The sequence below is a fragment of the Dipodomys ordii genome, unplaced genomic scaffold (assembly GCF_000151885.1).
Source record: "Dipodomys ordii isolate 6190 unplaced genomic scaffold, Dord_2.0 Scaffold38, whole genome shotgun sequence".
In the NCBI taxonomy this organism is placed as follows: Eukaryota; Metazoa; Chordata; class Mammalia; order Rodentia; family Heteromyidae; genus Dipodomys; species Dipodomys ordii.
In genome coordinates this window covers 3861035-3882382 of record NW_012267254.1, presented here as the reverse complement: position 1 = coordinate 3882382, position 21348 = coordinate 3861035, and the positions used below count along the sequence as shown (strand labels likewise).

The 21348-nt window shown below is 37.1% G+C and overlaps 1 protein-coding gene across 3 annotated transcripts in view; it reads right to left on the bottom strand.

The window, feature by feature from the left end:
• Positions 1-13319: 13319 nt before the first annotated feature.
• The window catches only part of Mbnl3 (muscleblind-like splicing regulator 3), a 67528-nt gene continuing 59499 nt past the window's right edge, over positions 13320-21348 (bottom strand). For all 3 annotated transcript variants that reach the window (XM_013018142.1, XM_013018143.1, XM_013018144.1), the window contains one exon: positions 13320-21108. Coding sequence is in view for 2 of the 3 variants with exons in the window: in XM_013018143.1 (XP_012873597.1) it covers positions 21097-21108 (12 nt within the window). In the remaining variant the exon portion in view is untranslated. The remainder of the gene's footprint in view (positions 21109-21348) is intronic.

The following is a 21348-nucleotide window of genomic DNA, read 5'->3' as shown; positions in this document are numbered from 1 at the left end:
AATCATTGGGGGGGGGTAGGGAGTTGCTGAGGGTCGTAAGCAGTCTACCACTGAGTCACATCCCTGGGCCTGAGGATATGTTAACATATGCATTGGTGGAACCACCACAAAGCTCCAAAAACCAGAAATCTCTTGCAAGCAAAGGAAAATGAAACTGAATTTACAAGACAAACAAAAACAAAAACAAGTGGCTGTAGTATTAGGATAAATTATAAGAGAAAAACCAAGTCATTTTTGTCCAAGTTCTATAACAGAAGAAACACAGCATTGTTAAGATAAATGCTTTTGGCCTATGCTCTGTAGTCTAACTTGAGCAATCGGTCCATAATTTGGAGATTTATGACATTAAAAAGTCTGCTTCTCTATCTCAAATTGAAATAGAATCTGTTATAGTCAGCTTTGCTACTGATTAGCAGAAGATGAAAATGATTATCTTTGCCTATTTCTAGTATTCTCTTCTACACAAAGGAAAAACCCACTGACAGTGATCTGAATAAGTGTGGTCTCATTAACCAAGGTTATTTTAGGCCTGGGGAGATCGGTTGGGGACATTGAGAAAGACTTTTTAAAAAAGGGACATTGCTTCCTGAAATATTATTCTTCTCAGGACATTCAACTGTGAGTCCATATAAATGGAATTCATTGGAGAGATATTATCGTTTTCAATGGAACTCTACTGTGAAAGTCAACAATCCACTCCTGGGGCTGGGAAGGTGGCTCAGTGGTAAGAGTGCTTGCCTTGCATGCATGAGGCCCTGGGTTCGATTCCTCATCACCACATAAGCAAAAAGAAAAAAGCTGGAAGTGGCGCTGTGGCTCAAGCAGTAGAGCACTAGCCTTGAGCTGAATTGCTGAGGAACAGCGCCCAGGCCCAGAGTTCAGGCCCCACGACCGGACCCCCCCGCAAAAAAAACCCCACTCCTAAGCAACACCTATGTATCTAATAGGAAATGCTGTGAAACTGTACAGTCTCCAGGATATTCTCCCCAATGTCTACCTCAAGGTGGCCATGAATGAATAAGAAGGACCGCCTCAAGAACAGAGGGTTTGGGCTGGGAAGGTGGCTCAGTGGTAGAGCGCTTGCCTTGCATGCATGAGGCCCTGGGTTCGATTCCTCAGCACCACATAAGCAGATAAAGCCGAAGTGGTGCTGTGGCTCCAGTGGTAGAGCGCTAGCTTTGAGCTAAAGAACTGAGGGACAGCACACAGGCCCAGAGTTCAGGCCTCACAACCAACAACAACAACAAAAAGAACAGAGGGTTTAAAAAAATTTAAAAATGGACAAGGGACCCTAGAACAGAGTAAAGCCCAGAACTGGGAGCTTGGCTCACCAAAGAACTTACTCCTAGGTCAGTTACTCCTGCCTTACAGGATTTGCTGTAAACTTTTCACCAATGACTGTTTTGTGTTTCCTTTATAGGCATTTTCCAAATGAAGTTTTCACTACAACTCTCTTGTTTCAATCATATTTAGTATGGATGGTGTAAGGTAGCAACCAGTTGTGTTTTAATTCACAGGTCAAAAAATGAGGCTTCTTGAAAAGGATTATGCAATATCCAGAGATTCTAACTTCAGGGTTCACATTAGAGTTGAATGAGATCTTTAGCTCTTCTTACCATTTCCACTAAAGGACAGTAAGGTGTACATAAATATTGGCTCCACAATTGTAGCAGACATTGTAAATTGGCTCCCTACAGCCCTATTAACTTCTGAGGAAGATTTTCTTTTTTTTTCTTTTAGAGTCAAATAAATTTTATTAATGTATTTTGGCTCAATAATTAATGCTAGTAGGTTCTACAAAAATATAAATAGACAAAAGCATCTAAGTCATACACATTCTCCAAACTGGGATTGCTTGCAGAATAGTTTTTTTTGCATTATAATTTTATTATCTATACATAATTGTACAAAGGAATTACCATTTAACAGATCAGTTTATGATGTAATGCATTTTGATCAATTCTTCATCATTCTCCCCCATCTCTCTCAACCAATCCCCTCCCTCAATTTTCATTTCATAGGCTATGTATTGAATATTATGACTACATTCCATCTTGGTCATGTCTTCATTCATCTACCCCCATCCTCTTGACTTCCCTTTCAAGTGGCAGTTTTGTGGTATTCATTTTGTTGGACTGTGAGCTAGTTTGTCTTAAATGGGCACTCTGAGTCAACATATCATTTAATCTTTTGTTGCTTCATTCTGTTCCCCTTGGAACATGCTCAAATGCTTAGTGATACAGAAGGCATGTCATGGCCATAAGTCTCAAGACAAAGGTCTACATGTTAAGACTAGCCAAATTGTAGGTACTAGTAGAGAGATCGCAGCCTGTTATGAGGGAATTTTTATTAAATTGTCATTATGTAGTTGTACAAAGAGGTTTCAATTCAACAAGTTGGTTTATGAACACAATGTATCTTGATCAATATCACTTCTTCCATCATGCTCTTCCCCTGTATGGGGACTTCTGATCACCTTTGCTAATAGCCTACACAAAGTCAAAAGTCTATGGCTGAAATGGTCACATCTGAAAGTGGGAAAGAAAAAGGCGAGTTTTCTTTTTTTTACCAATATATGAAAATAGAACTGTGAAACCGATTGAAATTGTTTTAAGAAAGGAGAGAAGGGGAGGGGTAACATAACGGATGAGCTGGGTACATTGTCTGTATATATAAGAATATCACAATTAAATCCCTTTGTACAATGCATACAAATAAAAATAGAAAATCCATTCATATTTCTATATAGCAAGAACAAAAATATTTTTATTTTTATTATCCTTCAGTAGGTGTACAAACAGATTTCAATTCAACATTTCAGTTTGTGAGAGCACACATCTTGATCATTCTACCCTCCACCTATCCCAACCCTTCCCATCCCCTCAATTTACCAAATTCCAGGAAAATAAAACTTGATAGCACTTATAATAGCAAAAAACTTGAAAAGAAAGCATAATTTTGCTAAATGGTCCTTTAAGAATGTTATCAGCACTTCAAAATGAATGAGAATCATAGTGTGACATTTGCAGGAGTAAAAGTCTAAATGTTTTACCCCAATATAATGATAGCTTTAACAACGATAAAAAGAAAGGATTCATGAAATACCAAATATATCTGTGTCCCCTCTACTTAAAGTAATATTTTTAATGACTTCAGTATGAAAGCCAAGAGCAAGTCATTTAAAACAGGGAATAAATAAGGCGACAAAGAAGATTGTTAACACTTGTTGCCTATCAGGCCATGGCAAAAGTTTAGAGATAGGCGTTGACAGAATCTTTCTATTACCCTAGGAAATGGGATATAAATCAGATTTCTTGTGGTAGAATTCTACTTATCTACCTTAATATCTATTTTTTTAAGTAGCAGATACTCACTTTATGTCTGCACATATTGATATTTGGAAGAAAAGTCTATACTATATTCCCTAATCACTCTTACTGCTAGACTTGGCCCTTTCTTAAGCTCTGATCCGTGTGAGACATAGGCAATACTATCTTTTTTGTGGATCTTCTGTGAAATCTCCTTAGGAAGGAGGAGATGTGTCCTTTTTCACCTTTCCCTATTCTACTGTCTGGAATGTGGATGTGATAGCTGTAGCTTTATCAGCCATCTTGGGCCAGGAGGCTGAGGGTTATGCCCTAAGGATGTGACAGCAAAGAGCTAGAAGGAAGTTACATATTTCAGACCAGTTCACCACCATCTACTTACAAACTTCTATAAAACAAAGGAAGAAACCTCAGTCATGTGTAGGCCATTCTTATTGTTTGTTTTTAGCTTCTAGAGAAGTAAATTTAAACCTAAGTAGTGTACCTACTCAATTGGTAAGGAAAGTGTATTGCCTGAGAAACTCTAAGCTTGACCTCCTCATAAAAGCAAAAAACAAAACCCAAACCATGTGATTTCTCTAACCCCTAGGGCAGTCCTCAAGCCAGTGAACTCATACATACAGGAAGGGAGTTGCTCAAATGGTGGAGTCCCCAGAAAGGAAAACTTCTGCAATGCCTCTTTTGGGAACAGCCAAGTAGAATAGCATCTAGGGCGACACTTTCAGACAGCAGAGTTATGGGGCTGACCAAGCCCTCACTTTATTGCCAGCTCTGAGAGCTTCTTGCTTGTCACATAGGCTACATAAATTACCATGCTATTCATTGGTAACCTTTGTATGTTGTGTCCACTTCTTCCTTTTCCAAACAGGGTATGATTAGATCTTTGACATGAGTCAGATGTGCCATTTGCCTATAGATAGATGTAAGGCCATGAGAAGCTACAGAGGACCTGTCTGAGATGACTGTCAATCACTGAAACATCTTGCTCTTTAAGATAAATACACTTGGGGTACATGAATTTGGGTTGCTCATGTATACAATTACAGGTACATTTTCATCTGTATCAGATATAATTGTGTCATATTAGCGGAAAACATTTTGTAAATGTTACTCTCAAGTAATGAAATATATTATTCATTGTTGTTTTGTCTACCTAATATACATTCCCAAATTTTCTAGGAACAACACTATAGATTTTGAGTGCTTTTTTCCCTCCCTCTCTCTCATTCTCTCTCTCCTGCCTTCACTTTCCTGCTCCATTCTTGCTCCCTCTCCATCTGGGAAGTTTGAGAATGCTCTATTCCTGTTTCAAAGATTAGGCGCCGAATCCTGAAATGTGGTTCATCACAATGTTCCATCCACTAGCTTCAGAAATGATCATGTGAAAAAAAAACAGAGAGAAAATGAGAGAGGAGTGACACTGTTCAAACAGAAATGTACTTATTACCTAACTAATGTAATTGTAACCCTTCTGTACCTCACATATACAATAAAAAGAAAAGAAGTAGGCATGGGACCCAAGCTAATATGGGGAAAACTAGGCCAATAAATCAATCTTTAAGAATTACAAACTATTGAGGAAAGTGAACTATATAACTCATGGGTGGAGATGGGAGGGAGGAAATGGAAGAGAATGAGAGAACAGATGACAGTATGCTAAAGGAAATGTACTTGTTACCTGACACATGTAATTGTAATCCCTCTGAAAGTATTAGGACCAATGAAGTCTCTTCTTCTGGATTGTTTATATAGTTAGATACAAAGATAGGCCTCAACTACTTCCTCAGTAATAGAACTAACAGAGAAAAGGAGAGAGGTTTCTAACTTCAGTTTGAGCATACTGCCTGAAGTGAAGCCACCTGTGAAGGTTCAAACTTTTAAAATATAATCTGTGTCTTTCTTTCCCCTTTACCTTACCTTACCTTACTTTACCTTACCTTCTTTCCTTTTTTCAGTCCTGGGAATGAAACCCAGAACAACATACTAGACATCCCCAGCCCCATTCTCTTTCCTTAGCCCATTTATTGATTTTTTTTTGGTTGCAAAGTTTTCAGTGTTGTTTCTTTTTAATAATATGCTTTTATGGAAGGACAAAGGGTGAACAAATGCAGCAATGGTATTCATTGGACACTATGCTGAAAATGAATTATACAACTCGTGGGTGGGGACAGGTGGGAAAGACTGGGAGAGAGCAAGAGGTGACATTGTCCAAAGAGAAATGTACTCTTTAGCTGACTTACGTAACTGTAACCCCTCTGTACATCACCTTTATAATAACAATAACAATTAAAAAATAATTTTATTTGTAAGGGTTGGTAAAATAGACCCCTATGTGGTTCAGGCAGAAGAGAGTTTTATAGGAGAGCCAAACCGCAGGCCTGCATGAGATGTAGGTTTGTAAAGTGGGAAATAATGGTGAGAGATTATATAGGGGAGGGCAAGAAGGAGGTGTAACTGGAGAGGATGAGGAAGTGACCTCACAGCCTGGGGAACCTCTCACTGTCCGAAGGAGGCGTGACCCAGGCTGATGAGGAAGTGATTTTAGAGAAGGGGGAAGTGACCTCAGAGCCTGAGAAGACCTTCCACTGGCCCCCCCACCTCCTGGTGCATTAGTTACCAGGGTTATAGGTGCTGGGGGAGACTTCTAGGGAGGGCCTCAGAGACAAAACAAAGGGAAGGGGGCATTTTCCCCAGGCAGACCTAACATTATTATTAAGGTGTTGTACAGAGGGGTTAGCATTTTATGTCGCTAATGAATACATTTCACATTTCTTTTTTGGACAATGTCACCCCTTCCTCCACACCAACTTGATTTTAAATTCTGCAACTTAGAATGAGACAAGAAGAACTCTGAAAAATAATCCTCTTCCATATAGTTATAATGAACCATACCTTTGACCCTGCTTTGCATCCAGTAAGAATCACTTATGGGAGCTTTCATTTTCCTCACTGCTGGGGATATTTTTTCCCTCTCACATTGTAAAGATAGCTTACACTTGGTTCTCCCTTGTCTTATCTCCTTTTGAGCCAGACATGAGAAACCAAACTACCATCATGTTTGCTGCTATTTGTTTATTTGATTGGTTGGTTTTTCAAGCATTACCTTAAAAAGGGGAATTTATCTTAATAGTGTCAGTGGGAGAGGGAAGAGAAGTGAAGGCATGGAGATTAAAAAAGAAAAATGCATAATGGGAGATGAGTTTGGAAAATGTCCCAATGGGCCTAGATAACCAAAGAGAAAAAAATGAATTCAATTAGGAACCTAGTTCTACTATGCTGTGTGCCATGCACCTTTCTCAGTCTCTGGAGGATGTAACAGAACCTCCAAAGAAAATGGCTCAGTAACACAAGTTAGTCAGGCTGATTCTATGAACTGAGGTTCTTAAAGTCTTCAAGGTGGGATTCTTGTATTTAAGCTTAGCCTACAAATCGTGGTGCCACATGCTTTTGTTTTTGAATTATGTGAAGATATGCATAATACCTTAGTCATTTTAGGCATGCAGTACAATGGTAGTAGGCTGTGCAATAGTATTACATTATACAATCCTCTCCATCATCCACTTCCACAACTATTTTTGTCTTGCATCACTGAAACTCTGTCTCCATTAAGTACTGCACAACCCTCCCCCCACCTTCCCCTCTGTCAGTCCCTGGTGTCCACCATTTTCTTTTCTGTCTCTGTGAGTTTAACTACTCTGGGTGCCATAAGCATGTGGAACTGTACAGTGCTTGTCTTTCTATGAGTGTATTATTTCACTTAATGTCCTCAAATTCATACCGATTATCCAGTATGATAGGATTTTTTTCTTTAAAGGATAAATATGCATGTACATACTGTTTACATGTATCCCATTGTTTAGGATTATATGTATTCTATTGCTTGAAAGACAGTTTATCCATTCATCCATCATTGGACCTTTGGATAGATTTTATATTTAATCAACTGTGAATAATACAGCTGGAAGCATAGTGTATAAATGTCTATTTGAAGCCTGCTTTCAAATCTTTTGAGTATATACCTTGGAATGGAATTATTGATTCATGTCGTAATTCTGTTCAGGATTTTGAGGAAACAACAAACTACTTCCCACAACGAAATTACTATTTTAATCCTTACTAACAGCACAGGCTTAGGAGTTTTACAACCCCACCAGCACTATTATTTTTCTTTTAAAAAATTAAAAATTTTAGTGGTGCCTAGGAATTGTGCTCATTGTGGTTCTAATTTCCCTAATGACCAGTGATGTCAAACAGCTCATGTATTTATTAACTATATCTTTTCTAGAGGAGATATGATAATATCTTAGCATCTCCTTTGCCAGTTTTCCAAAAGGTTTATTTCTTGTTGTTTGGTTGCATTGTATGATACTGCTTTTTAAACACCATGCTAGAGGCTCAAAATATAGTAATAGATAAGATGCAAACCTTGTCTGCAAATACAAATGAAAAGCAGGAAGTGTAATTCTTCCTGTTGAAATAAGGGAAGAGATTTCTTTCCATACCCCCTTTCTTCCAACATTTCCTTGTCTATCCATTTCATCTTACAATGGCTGAATAAGGCTTTCTTCTAGTCTTTGAACTCCTGGGAGACATATTTTTGATATGGAAACATTGAAGGAGTCAGTTCCATTATTTACCAGTTCACCTAGGAAGGTAAGAACCTAACTCTTTGTGGGGGCAGGGAAAACTTGTTTCAATCCACAGAACTAGTTCCCATCATAAAGTTATGAGAACATTGTTTCCCCTCCAGGTAAAGCCAACACAGGTGACCTCTCCAATTAAGACTGAATTTTGTGCGACAGAAGGCAGTCTCTTGTCCTCTTACTTGAGGACTAATGAATTGTGCATACTTGGCTGTATTGGGAGGTAAGTTTCCTTTGTTTTTGCAATCATCTCTTAGCAGAATGTCTCTGATGAAATCTCTCTGACCAAACTTTAGTGAGACTCTTCAGAGTCATCTTTCCAAAGGGTCCAACTTTTGTACGTCTACATCTCTTTTTGCATGGTTCAATTTTATTAAGAACCCCACTACTTAAGTACCCCTGATATCTTTTGGTTCTGATCATGGCAGGTGAATTTCCTCTCAAGTAAATTTCCCACACTGCTTCTTAGCTAAGAGAAAGAAATAGATGTTGGATTCCTTGCTGAAATAGGTCAGCATCTACTCGCAGCTTAACTCAGTCATGACAAGATGGGTCTCTGATTCTGTGAACCCCTTTCTAAAATTAAAACAGACCAAAGTTTTTAAGGGGAAAATTAGGCAGCATTGATAAGTGGAGCAGCAAGGAAATTAGAAATAATTCAAAATATTTAAAAGGCTAGATTTAGAAGTTAATTCAGAACCAAGAAACAATGGCTGAAAGAGCAAGCTTTCCTCCCATCATCCTACCTTCTTCTTTTAGACTTTAAGTATACTTGCAATTTCCCTGATTAGGGAAGCAAAATAAAGGGCAAGTCTATCTTCCTTTAGATATTAGAAATCTACAAACACTTTGATGAGTTAGAGAGATGGGAGATAAATGGGCATGTCTGACAAATGGAAACGTCCATACTTTTGGTAATAGACCCATGTAAAATCCATGATCTCAATATTTGGGGACTTAGCAGTATGATTAGGGTTCCTTGATGACATCATCCAATGTAGTTCCCATACTCAAAAAGTGTAATGACAGCAGATAAGCACCATCAGTTTGACTCTTCTTCACACCCATCTCCTGCATATAAAGCATGAGATGCTTCTTCTACTCTTATTATTGTTTTTTGTCTGTATTTACTAAAATAAATCCTTGCTGATTTTTTTTCTAAAGAACTCCACTAGTTGGTTCAGCTAAAACCCCCATTCTCAATATCTGATCAGGTTTCTCCCCACCTCCACTATGTGATGTGTGTTCACCCTTTGCCTGTCTTTATCAAGAATCCTACTGGGCCTGTTTAGTCAGGTGCTGACTCCTTATGCTTACTCTATTCAATCCACAGACACCATCCCCCTCCTGGACCATGGCTATAAATCTCCACTTTCCCTTGTTGTGATTAGAATTTAACCCTGCTCAATACTGATACCCGTTTTACTCTCCTGCAACTGTCCTGAATAAAATCTGTTTTTTAATGCTTTTACCGCTGAAAAGTTCTATTTTTCTTTAGTAAGTTACAGACAATCCAGAGAAAAGATTAATGTAGGGAGCAAGCCTAAGGCCACAGTATAGTGGGTGTGGCTGACCCTTGATGACCTTCTTGGACTACTTATTCCTGAGTGTTTTTGATGTTCCTCTGTATCCCTTCCACCCCTAAATCTCATCCCAATGAGTTTCAAGATGCTAAGCATCCTTAAGTTCTAGAATATTCCTAGTGGAATTCATAAGAAGCCGCTTTTTGGTTTTGCAGTTTTAGTACTTCATTCTTGTGTATGCTGGATGAGTATGTTACTACTCAGCCTATAGTCCTAGCCACTGGTCTCTAGCATTACCTGTGCTCTAGTTGTGGTAAATACTTGCTTGATACTATCAGTAAGGTCTTGCAAAACTGGGGAATACCTGTAAGTACAAATATCTCATGTACTAGAAACCCTAATCTCAAATCCCAAATTGTGATTGGTGATTGCCTGGACTTGTGTGGGTTCAGGTTTTCCTAGCATAGCCACCTATCAATGAATTTTGTTAACTTGGGATTTGATTAATAGAAACCAAGATGGACCAAAACATTTTAACTGAATTACACACATTTATTACATTGTTAACAAAGGCACATCAATAATCACATACAATACCTTTATATAAGTAACACAGCCACGTCTCTTTTAACTGCCAACTCTTCAAGAACAAACGTTCAGGTCTTCAGGTCATGAAAGCAAAAGGCAAAGTCTTGGTCCCAGCCTTCTTCCTTACCCTCATCATGAGAGCTTCATTGCTCCCTGATGGTTTGAGCATCTTCTGAAGCATGCCAGTTGCACACACTCCTCGCATTTCTTCTACATTCCCTCCAGTTCATTTATTCACAAACACATCTCTGCTTTAGCAGGAACTATCACTCACCTACTCTATGGGTTTTTGCTAAACTCTTTTTGCAATTTGTACATGAATGTGGTATAGTATGTGGTAAGATATTTCCCTTGCTCTAATCAGGAAAGTCTGCAAATTTTCTCTCTTTTTTGCACTCACCCCCACTCTTGTGCACCTGTGCTAGGGCTTACACTCAGGGCCTGAGTGCCGTCCCTTAGCTTATTTTCCTCACAGCTGGTGCTCTACCACTTGAGCTATAGCTTCACTTCCAGCTACTTTTTCGTGCTTAATTGAAAATGAGTCTTCATGGCCTTTCTTGCCCAAGCTGGCATTAAACTTCAATCCTCACATCTCTGCCTCCTGACTAGCTAGATTACAAATGAGTCAATGGCGCCTGGCAGAATGTATTTTCTGAACTAATCTGTGCACCTCTTGTGCTTTCTGCTTTAGGCATCTGTTTACTTGGGTAAGAATCCACCTTTCAGTATCTCTTACAATCTTTGTCCTATGTCCTGTGGCTTCCCCTTCTATCTTAAAAATCCTACATGGAACTCTTTGCTTTTAACCCCCCTCTCCCCCGCCCCGCCGTCCCATATATCCACTGTCCTCCTACATATGGAAGAAGTGTAAGTTGGGCACTAAAAGGAAAATCTGGACTGTCTCAGTTTAACAGGGATTTCTAGTTCAAGAAAGAACTAAGTAAAAACAAATACAGTATGTGGGTTCATCTTTTGAATATTACAAATATTAAACACTAGATTACTGCAGAAATATAATTACCCTTCAAGGTTGTCAGTGTGCCAACATCTTTAGAGATGCTCACCAAGGAAATGGGTGCTACTCCTTGGAATTGTATATTAGCATTATATATACTAGGTAGTATGTTAGTTTCATCATTATGTCAGAGCTATCTTAACAACTATAATAGTACATGAATTTTTGCATTTTGGTCTTGTTGAGGTGGTAAATGACTACAACACTCCTCCATAGGACTTTGTTGCTCCTAAATGCTGAGATCCAATGTCTGAAGTTTGTTTTAGTAAAACGTATCTCCTTTGTCTATGGATGTGGTTCTCTGATCCTGGACCAAGAGACAGTTAAGTCTTTTTACTACACTTGATCTTAGCCAAAAGGCCAAGAAGCGATAGTCAAGTCTTTTTGCATACAAACATTTCCAGGAGAAATAGAGCATATTCAGCACTACCATGCTTCAACATTAGCATGTAACTTTTCTTTTAGATCTCAGCTATGATACAAGTATCTATATGTGGAGATATCCAACAGGGAAGTTCAGAAGGGGAAAATTCCAGATCTGTGTGAGGATGCAAGTCTGATAACTTGTTGCCATGGGGCTCTAAGAAGCCTGGAAATCACCATGAAGAACATATAGAAGGCCTTAGAAAGGCTCTGACAAAATAAACTGAAAAGTACCTAAGGAAAACTTGATAGACATCTAGTTTTGTCAGCGGGTCAACTTCCTCCTGACTGATGGAAACATCAACTCTTCATTTTGGTTAGAGTTGGGAATACGCGCCCTGAATTATTACCTAGCACACAGCAGCTTCAAAGAGAAAGAATAAACTGGATTCTGAACTCTGGTCGATATACTGAATTGGTTTTAGTGTTGGGATTATGAGACCCACAGGAACACATACAACACATCAAAGGCCTTAAAGTTGGCTTATCAAGAAAAGCCAAAGTGGGAATCGCCTTAGAAATATTAAGATAGGGCACAAAGAGCAAGGGAGATTTCCACGGTACAGATGATACCAGAAAGGACTAGCCTTCTTCCTGGCTCTTGCCCCTATTATAGTCACGTGAATAATACTTTACTTTGTCATAACTTCTGAGACAAACTTGGTTCATCTCAATTTTCTATCAGCTCAACTATGGAAGGATGATCAAAGTCAACAAGTTCCAGGTTGTTGTTTTTGTGGTGTTCAGATATCTGGCAGAATAAAGTTTTATTATGTTACATTTGTTTTCTTAGTGAACAAAAAGGATTCCCAGGGGCTGGGAATGTGGTTTAGTAATAGAGTGCTTGCCTAGCATGTATGAATTCCTGGGTTTGATTCCTCAGTACCACATAAGAAGAAAAAGCCAGAAGTGGCGCTGTGGCTCAAGTGGTAGAGTGCTAGCCTTGAGCAAAAAGAAGCTCAAGGATAGTATCCAAGCCATGAGGTCAAGCCCCAGAACTGGCCCCCCCAAAAAGATTCCCAGCCAAGTACCAGTGGCTCACACCTGTAATCCTACTCAGGGTGATGAGATCTGAGGATTGTGGTTCGAAGTCAGCCCACTCAGAAACGTTGGTGAGATTCTTATCTCCAATTAACCACATATGAAGTGGAAGTGGCACTGTGGCTCAAAGTGGTAGAGTGCTAGCCTTGAGCAAAAGAGCTCAGGGACAGCCTCTAGCCCCTGAGTTCAAGCCACACAACCAAATAAAAAACAAAGCAAAACAAAAGGATTCCCATTTCATTCCTATGCCGTTTTTGGAGATAAGCAGGTTTGAGTAACAGAAACCATTCTAGTGTGGAAACCCATACACTTCATTGTCCTGAAACCATTTATGTCCATCTAAAGAAGGAAATAAATAGCTTCAGCTTCATGTGTTACATTGAAGGTGCAAAATAGAAAGGAGTAACTGGCATAAACAAACTTCTAAAAATTTATCTCTCACTAGGCCTTAGGTTTTCTGAGGCACAGTTGAAATCAGCAAGCATGATCTTAAAAACTTTTCTTTTCCTATGTGTCTCTCTTGTGTTAGCCACTCCAATCTTACAGGAATAACACAGCTAACACAAAAGGTATGTTATCTATAGAATTCAAAATACTGAAGATATTTGGAAATAAATTTCCTGTTTATGCAATCTGACATTGAGCCAAATCACAAATTTAAATTTTATATTAGCATTATTATTAGAACAGATATTCTCAGACATAGATGCTCTATGAACTTCTGTGTGAATATGGATTCATAAAAAATGAAAGACATAACCAAGGAATTTTCACACTTTATTAAAAGAACAAAAAATAAAGAAGTAGCATACTAAAATGGGTTACATGATGCATATTTCTAAACATAAACATAAACAAGCACTATAACACTACAACAGCAAAAAACAAAAAGGCAATGATCTGCAGTTGAGGGAATGAGCTATTGCATTTTGAAGGCAAAATATTATGAGCATAGTTTTTATTTTTAAGTATTTCGATTCTTCAAATATATATTGTAACAGGGTAATTATTTTCTAATTTTAGGTATTTTTGTTTGTTCTTTTTTTCCATTGAACAATTTGAATTCAGGACCTCACACTTGCTAGGTAGGTACTCTACCACTGAGCTATTCTTCCAGACCAACTTTAGGTATTTTTAAACTGCCATTTTCTACATTCGAAATTGTTGTTAGATGATTGCATAAAGTTCACCCTTGAAATGTTTACACTTAATGTAACTTTAATTAAAAAATTAATTTATAGATGGGCACAATCTACCACTTACTTCAGGTGAGAGGATTAGCTTGCTTGAGCTCATGAGTTCAAGACTAGCCCAGGCAATACAAAGAGAGACCTCCTCAAAACAAACATGCTCCATTTCCTCCAAAACCTACTTATTTTAAATGGCTATGATTTGAAACATGGTAACAATTGGCTCATTTTCTAATAATTAAATCAGCAACCATAATAAAAAAGGAAACAGAAATGATACAATAGTGGTATATCATTCTCTCAACTACTAAGACAAAAAAGACACAGCAGCAAAATAATTTGGTTTCTATCGTCCACAAATAGTATTTGCATAATGAATAAAGTTTCAAAACCATGCAGTTCTATGACAGTTCTATCTTTAGGTTGTGTGTTGGGAGGAAAAGAGTCTACTTAGTAGTAGGCTTTTTGTGTCTTATTACAGAGGTATTTAAAAAAATAGTATGATGTAGAAGGTGACTAGTGAGAATTCTTTCAATATCTGCAAAGAGTGCTAAGTTTGGAGTGATATATTTTTTTCCTTTCAGGTATAACAAAATTGAGGATGGTTTCTACGTATGCACAAAAGTTCTCAGGGAGAATCCACTTTTGAGTATTAATTTCCTTACAGTTCAGAACAAATAGAGAGGCTGGGAATGGAATTGATCAGCCTATATCCTAATAGAGGTCATTTTTGTGGCCTCAGTTAAACACATTGTTTACATTTCATTTTGTAACTTCTTTTGCCTATTTAAACAGGCACTGTGTTTTAGCTTTAAAGAGTATGACACAGCATGCACATCAATGGCACCAATTCCTTGAAGTTCTTTTGTGATGCTTTGGGATCTTTCTAATGTTTTACAAATGATTCTTTCTGACTTAAAAATCTTATCTCAGTGGTAGAGCACATGTCTACCAAATGCAAGGTCCTGGGTTCCATCCCTGGTCCCATGCACATACACTCATGCAAAAATGTTTCATCTCTCTATTGACCTTATGAAAAAATTTTATGTGGCTTACAGCTTTGTAATGAAATGACAACATAAAATTATGCTCGTGATAAGGCTGCAGTTTGAAGTTGCTATGTACAAATACATATATATATATATACAATATACATATTATATATATTGTATACATATATATATAGTGTGTGTATATATATTCTATTTTATATCAATGGAAAGGCTAATCAGATTGTCAGACTGAGTCTAAATGATTATGAACTGAAGGAGGAACGAAATTTCTAGCCAATTGGTCCTGAGCTATTGGATAACTATAAGGCTTGGATTGTTTTCTGGCTTTGGCTTTTCTCTCTCTCTTCTTGTTTTGGTGCTAGGGCTGGAACCCAGGTTCTTGTGTGGGGAGAGCTGCAGCCCTAATTTTCTGACTCTGGAGTGAAAGCTAGCAAAACTGTGTAGCAATGTCTCATTACCAAGTCCCCTAGTCCCAGGATGGGTTCCTTGTACATGGCAAGAGCTACCAGCCTCAAGATATGAAGGACTCAAAGCACCTATGGTGATACATTGTTAATCTTTCTAACTTAGACTTTTCCTAGGCCTCATTGCCTGGGAATGAAAAGAAAATTCTATGGCTATCTGTAGGTGGAGTGCAGGTAAAACTGGAAAAGATGGTTAGACTGAAACATTTGCTTCCAACTCTTGTGTTATGCAAGATTTTGTCTGGTTCTCTTCTGCTTCATTCAGACAAAACATTGGGAGGCTGAAGTGGTACAATGAAGTAGTTAGTAATCTGCTAAAGGTAGGTCAGAAAACAGCTACTACTGAACAGGTAGAATGTAAATAATGCTATTTCTAATGTCATTCCAGGAGCATGGTTTGCTTTATTGAAGGGAATAAACTACTCTGGATTGGCCATACTTAACTGTAAGTGACATCTTTCAATATTTGCCACTTCACTTTGAGCTTCTGCATCTTAAAGGAGGAACAGAGATCAGCACAAACCATTTGCCACTTAAATACATGCTAACTGATTGCCATGATAAGCTGATGCATAGAGCAATATGTTTTATTGAAGGGGGAAATGTGATTGACTTTAATGAGAACATCTCACAATTTAAATGGTATTTCACTAGCTTAGAATCATTGATACAAAACCTTTGCCAAAACCTACCGTGTGTGTGTGTCTGTGTGTGTGTGTCTGTGTGTGTGTGTGTGTGTGTGTGTGTGTGTTGGATGCATGCTTATAGTGGGGATTAATTTTCTAAAGCAATCAGTCTTTGCTACTGATCTTGCTAAAAGACATACTTCTTCTCTGGTTCCATGTTGTAACGCGATGCTGTTCCCAAACTTCCTTTTGGTTAGCTGTAGCCAAGAGGAAGGCCTCCACAATAGCAATGCAACTCCTTGCTTTTGCTAAGTCTTAGAGGAAAATTGCCTCCTTTTCTAAGCCTTAGAAAGCACTCTCTCACTTACTTTTCCACTATTATCACAGAGTTCTTATGTTTAAAAACAAGCTCCAAGGATTGCTTTCATGGACTATGTACATAAGTGCAAAAAAGGTGTGTCTCACACATTCGCACCCTAACTGAGACAATCAGGTAACTGCAGCATATGTCTCATAAACACTGTTAAGGGGTTAATCCACAGTATCCTTACTTATGGTTTCACAAATATGAGATCATTTTACAATGTTTTTATCATCCTTTGATCCTTACATATATTTTTGGATGTAATTCTACAAAATACTTTTTTTTACAACTACACATATGCCATATGAATAGGTAATTTTGAACAAAGTTATAAGAAAAGGGTCAGGTAATATTTTATCTATGCTATGGGTATGTTTGAGTTCAAAATACTGTGGAATAACCCTGTTTATACAACAGATTCTATAAACTATAAGGCCTGACTCTAGAATCCGTACACTATAAAATTTTTGACCAAAAAGTCACAGGAGGACACAAATTTAGCTTTCACAGGGGACCTAAAACTCTTTTTAAAAAAAAATCACCATATCTGTTTTCTGAGTTTTGAGCTGTATCTTCTACAGGTTCATACTGTCACAAACCACACATATAGTTTACAGATAAAAGTTTCACACAGACACACAAATGTCTAAAGGTAGCCATGTTGTGGTTTTGTTGCCAAAGCAACAGCTAAATATAATTCATTGACAAGTATTATTTGTATAACATTAAATGTGTTCTTAAACTGTGAGTTTCCAATAGTAGTTATTAACTATAACCTACATCTTGCATGCGTTAGTGTCTAAATGATCTGAATACATGTACTAAAATGTAAGATTTCTCTAACACTTCTTCAAACTTAAATCCATTGGTTACTTAGCAATATAAAAATAATAAAACAAAACCTTAAAAACTAACAATAAGAAAAAGGAACACACAACATCAGATAATAAGTTGGTGCTCAGAGTTTACATGTCATAATATTTATAGTTTGATTCGGCTATCAACTAACTTTCAGGGGGAAAAGTGGCTATACTCTTCTATATACTATATATTCTATGACCTTCAATAGGCACTGATCCACTATCTTATGGTATCTATTCATTAGAAATGGGAAATCAGATTTCCCTCCTAATTTTATTTTTTGTTTCATTGTATATGAAATGTATGAGAAAAAGGAGAATGTAGTAATGATTGTGTACACCACAGCCTACCCCATAAGCTCTCAGAAAGTCTATCTGAGCTTTACCTAAAAACATCATTATGGACATGCTCCCAAGAGGGAGGAAAAGATCCAAACAGCATTCCAAATAGTACTTGCACTTTCTCTCTTAATTCATCAAATGTAATGTAAACTTTGTTTCTTATTCAAACACCACTTTGCTTACTGGTCATGATGTGAAAAATTAATTCTAGCTGTAAAAATTAATTTCATTTGGTTCCTGCTGATAGCAGGAGACGTGGTGCTGACTTTTTCTCAAACCAGAGAATAGGTAAACTGAGGTCTTCCATTAGTGGACACAGTCTAGTGATACAGGGCAACACTTAATGGCATGTTCAGAAACAGATGAAGATAGATGGAGGACAGAGAAGATAGATTTCATGATTAACTGCCAATTAAAGAATAATCTAGCAAAGTGAAATGAAATGCAACAGCTGGTTTTGGAATCATGTTCCAACTGCAAAAGTAAATACTGTATTTAAATAGAAATTTTATGAATCCATTTATTTCAAATTCAGTCCCTCTTTAAAATATACTCATGTTGTGGTTACATAGTGTTTTTGTAAAACATTGAAACTACTAAAACCTTCTTAAAAGATATCTCTCAGTTTTTTTTCCCTGTATATATGACTGCTTAGTCCATAGTTCAACACTTGCATATTCTTTTTTGCAAAATGCTGAGATAAATGGACAAACACAATAATTTGGGATAACTAAAAATAGAGGACCTTGTAAAATACAAAGCTTATAAAATATTAAGTAAAAATCACAAATGATTAGAATTTTAATATTTACAGTTCATTAGGTATATTTTCATTTAGAGTCACTGATTAGTTTTGTGACTTGTTTTTTAACTGGAATTTTATAGTCTAATGACTTACTTATTGGTCTTGTCTTTTCTTGAATAAAGGTGATTTGAATAAGTCATTGCACAACTAGCTTAAAGAGTGCTATCTTAGAATAACATTTTCCTCAAAACTCTTGAATTTGATCAAAACTTTAGGGCTTTGAGCTTGCTTTCTTTATATTCATTTGCACAGCAACTTTCAATATGCCAACAATCTATAAAATCATGGCACCGAAAATCCAACTACCCTGAATGCCCCTCACTAAATCTCTTCTTAAAAATAAGTCATTATTAATGTCTTCCAGTGCTTAAAGCACTAAGGTATACTCTAGGTTTATCATCTATCTATATCTTTGCCAAAAGATTAAAAAGTTAAATGAGATAGTATGTTGCTTCAAAATGTCAAACTATGCAAAAATTCATTTTGCACCAAAACACCATCCCCATCTCCAGTAAGAAATGGATCCAGACTAGCTCAGGTAAATCCCTCCTGGACTCATGTGTTCAAATCTGCCCTTCGGGAGAGGCCCAGGCACAGATTATGCAAAACTCAGTTCCATACACAAGGCATTTTTTTAAAAGGCATACGCTGCTTCTCTAGAAATATTAAGATTCTAGCAAACAGAAAGGAAGTGGTTCAAGGAGTCTACAGGGAAAAAGGAAAGTCCTGAATTCCAGGAAACACTGTTAACCAACAGAGGACAGACAGTGTGACTCAATACAAGCAAGACTGTTTACAAACCATTGATAGAGCAAGGTTTGCATTGATCGTTAAGATCAGTAGGATTCCAACCACCGGGGGGATTCTGCTCTTTTGTATTCTAAGCCAGACTGCTCTATGTTCTACAGCGCAACAAGGTCTCCCAATGGTTGTGGAACTTTCTAGGTCTCAGTTTTATCAGTGAAAAATCTTTGTCAACACCACTGTTCATAAATTTAAACCTACTAGCTGACAGTATCCTAAAGATTTTCTCTTGTCATTTTTTGAATAAGAAAATCAACTCTTCATATATGTGCATATGTAGGCATACATATATATCTATTAATTTCAATTTTGATGATTGTATACTTTTCAGTGGGAGAATATACATTTAGAAGAACATATTACATTGATCTAAGTTGGTGCAAACTGCATCATCCCACCACTGTAATAATAATAATAATAATAATTTTAATAACTGAGTAGACTGGAGGAGGTAGGCTATATGCTACAGAAATTGATTGCTGTTTGACACAGGTATAATTATGTCATAAGAATTAGTAATAAGAATTCATCTCACCTTGGTGGTGAAACTCATATAAAGAATAATGAATCCAAGCAAAAACTATGAAGCTTTTAGAAAGAAGTCTGCAGATGTTCAAGTGTGGGCAGGGACACGCTTGCCATGAATCACAGGCACTTGCTCTTTCACTGATGTGTTTAACAAAATTGGAAACTCAGAAAAACTAATGCTAAGGACAACTGCAGAAATTTCTTCTAGTTCTTTTTCATCATTCAAAGAGCAATTTTAAATGCCTCCCTGGCCCCTTGACCCTACCATTTCTCAAACCTGTGCTCAGACTCCCTCAGTGATCAATAGAGAAGATTGGCCATTTGGAGACGAAGGGCCTCATTTGGAACCAATTCTCTTTCACCTGGACTGACTTTTGCTAGATTGCATCTTACTTATTATTCAAAGAGTATTCTAAAGAGCATGAGCCATTCACATTTGGAAAATGTCACTTGCTCAGAAGGTTACTTTGCAATGGTTTTACACACCTTCTGCCAGTATGTAAAAACTATCCCCATGCCCCCATCTCTTTGTTTGATTTTTTAACCTGCAATTAGCATACCTTTAAGCCATCAACTGCCAATTTCTCAGCTGAAGATGACAAATGGCTTGCTTTTAGACACTCAACTTAGGAAATAGGATTCTTGGGATACAAAAAAAGGTAATGAGTACATAATTTTTTAGTACAAATGGGGAGAAATTCATAAAAAGTGTATATTCTATTTTCAAGTTATTTAAGGAGTGATTAGAGGTTTAATGTTTTAATAAGCTTCCTACTTTTTATAGGTAATTATTTTTCCCTTGCCAAAAATTTAGTCAATTTATGGAAATCAGCAAAGTTAGATCAGAGAGTACAATTATGCACACAAATGTTTATGCACACTCAAAATGAAGCCCTTTAAATCTATGTCCCAAGAAACCTACAGAAATATTCTAAATAAAGCATATTAACATGAACCTGCCATGTTTTACAACTACACACACTTCTGTTCTTTACTAGTAACATTTTAGTTGAACTCAAACACCACAATATACAGCAAAACACTATGGTATGCAACAACTAAACACATTCCAAGACAATACAATGTAATAATAAAGAAAATGATACTGAATATTTGTTATTTCTAGATCAACCCAATAAACTATCCTGTAAACAAAATAGTAAGATAACACTTCAAAAACAGACATCCATCATGAATGCACATAGTAAGCCCACTGTGGAAATTCACTTAGCATAATGGTAATTGGAAAATCACAGAATGTTAGGGCTGTATTCTATCTGCTAATTCAAATATGATAGCTAATTCATATCAGAGAATTCATAGTTACTGGTTTTGTATTGGTATTTTCTTTTAACATCTCCATTGATTCTTGACGCTTTATTTTTATATGTTTTTTTTTGGCTGGCTGATATGCTTTGTTTAATATATTGACTGCACCATGTTTATTGTTGTGTTGGTGGAAGAAGACACATGAGAATATATATAGAAAGGCCATATGGATGTTCTCATGGAAAGATTCCGATACTCCATAACTCTGCTGTTCAGAACTTCAACTGAAAGGGAAAAAAGAAAGAATGAAACATATTTAAGGGTTTTCAAACTAGGAGGCAGGAGGTGGTTCTTATTCCAGTTCTGTGAGTGAACTATGCCAAGATATTTCCCCCTCTGAATTTCTGATTCTACATCTGTGTAAACTGGGCTGCTGCAAATGATCTCCCAAGTGTCAAATGGCTACTGATGATTGGTAGGAAACGCCCATTGAGGGCTAACATAGAGAAGTACTTTTTTTAATT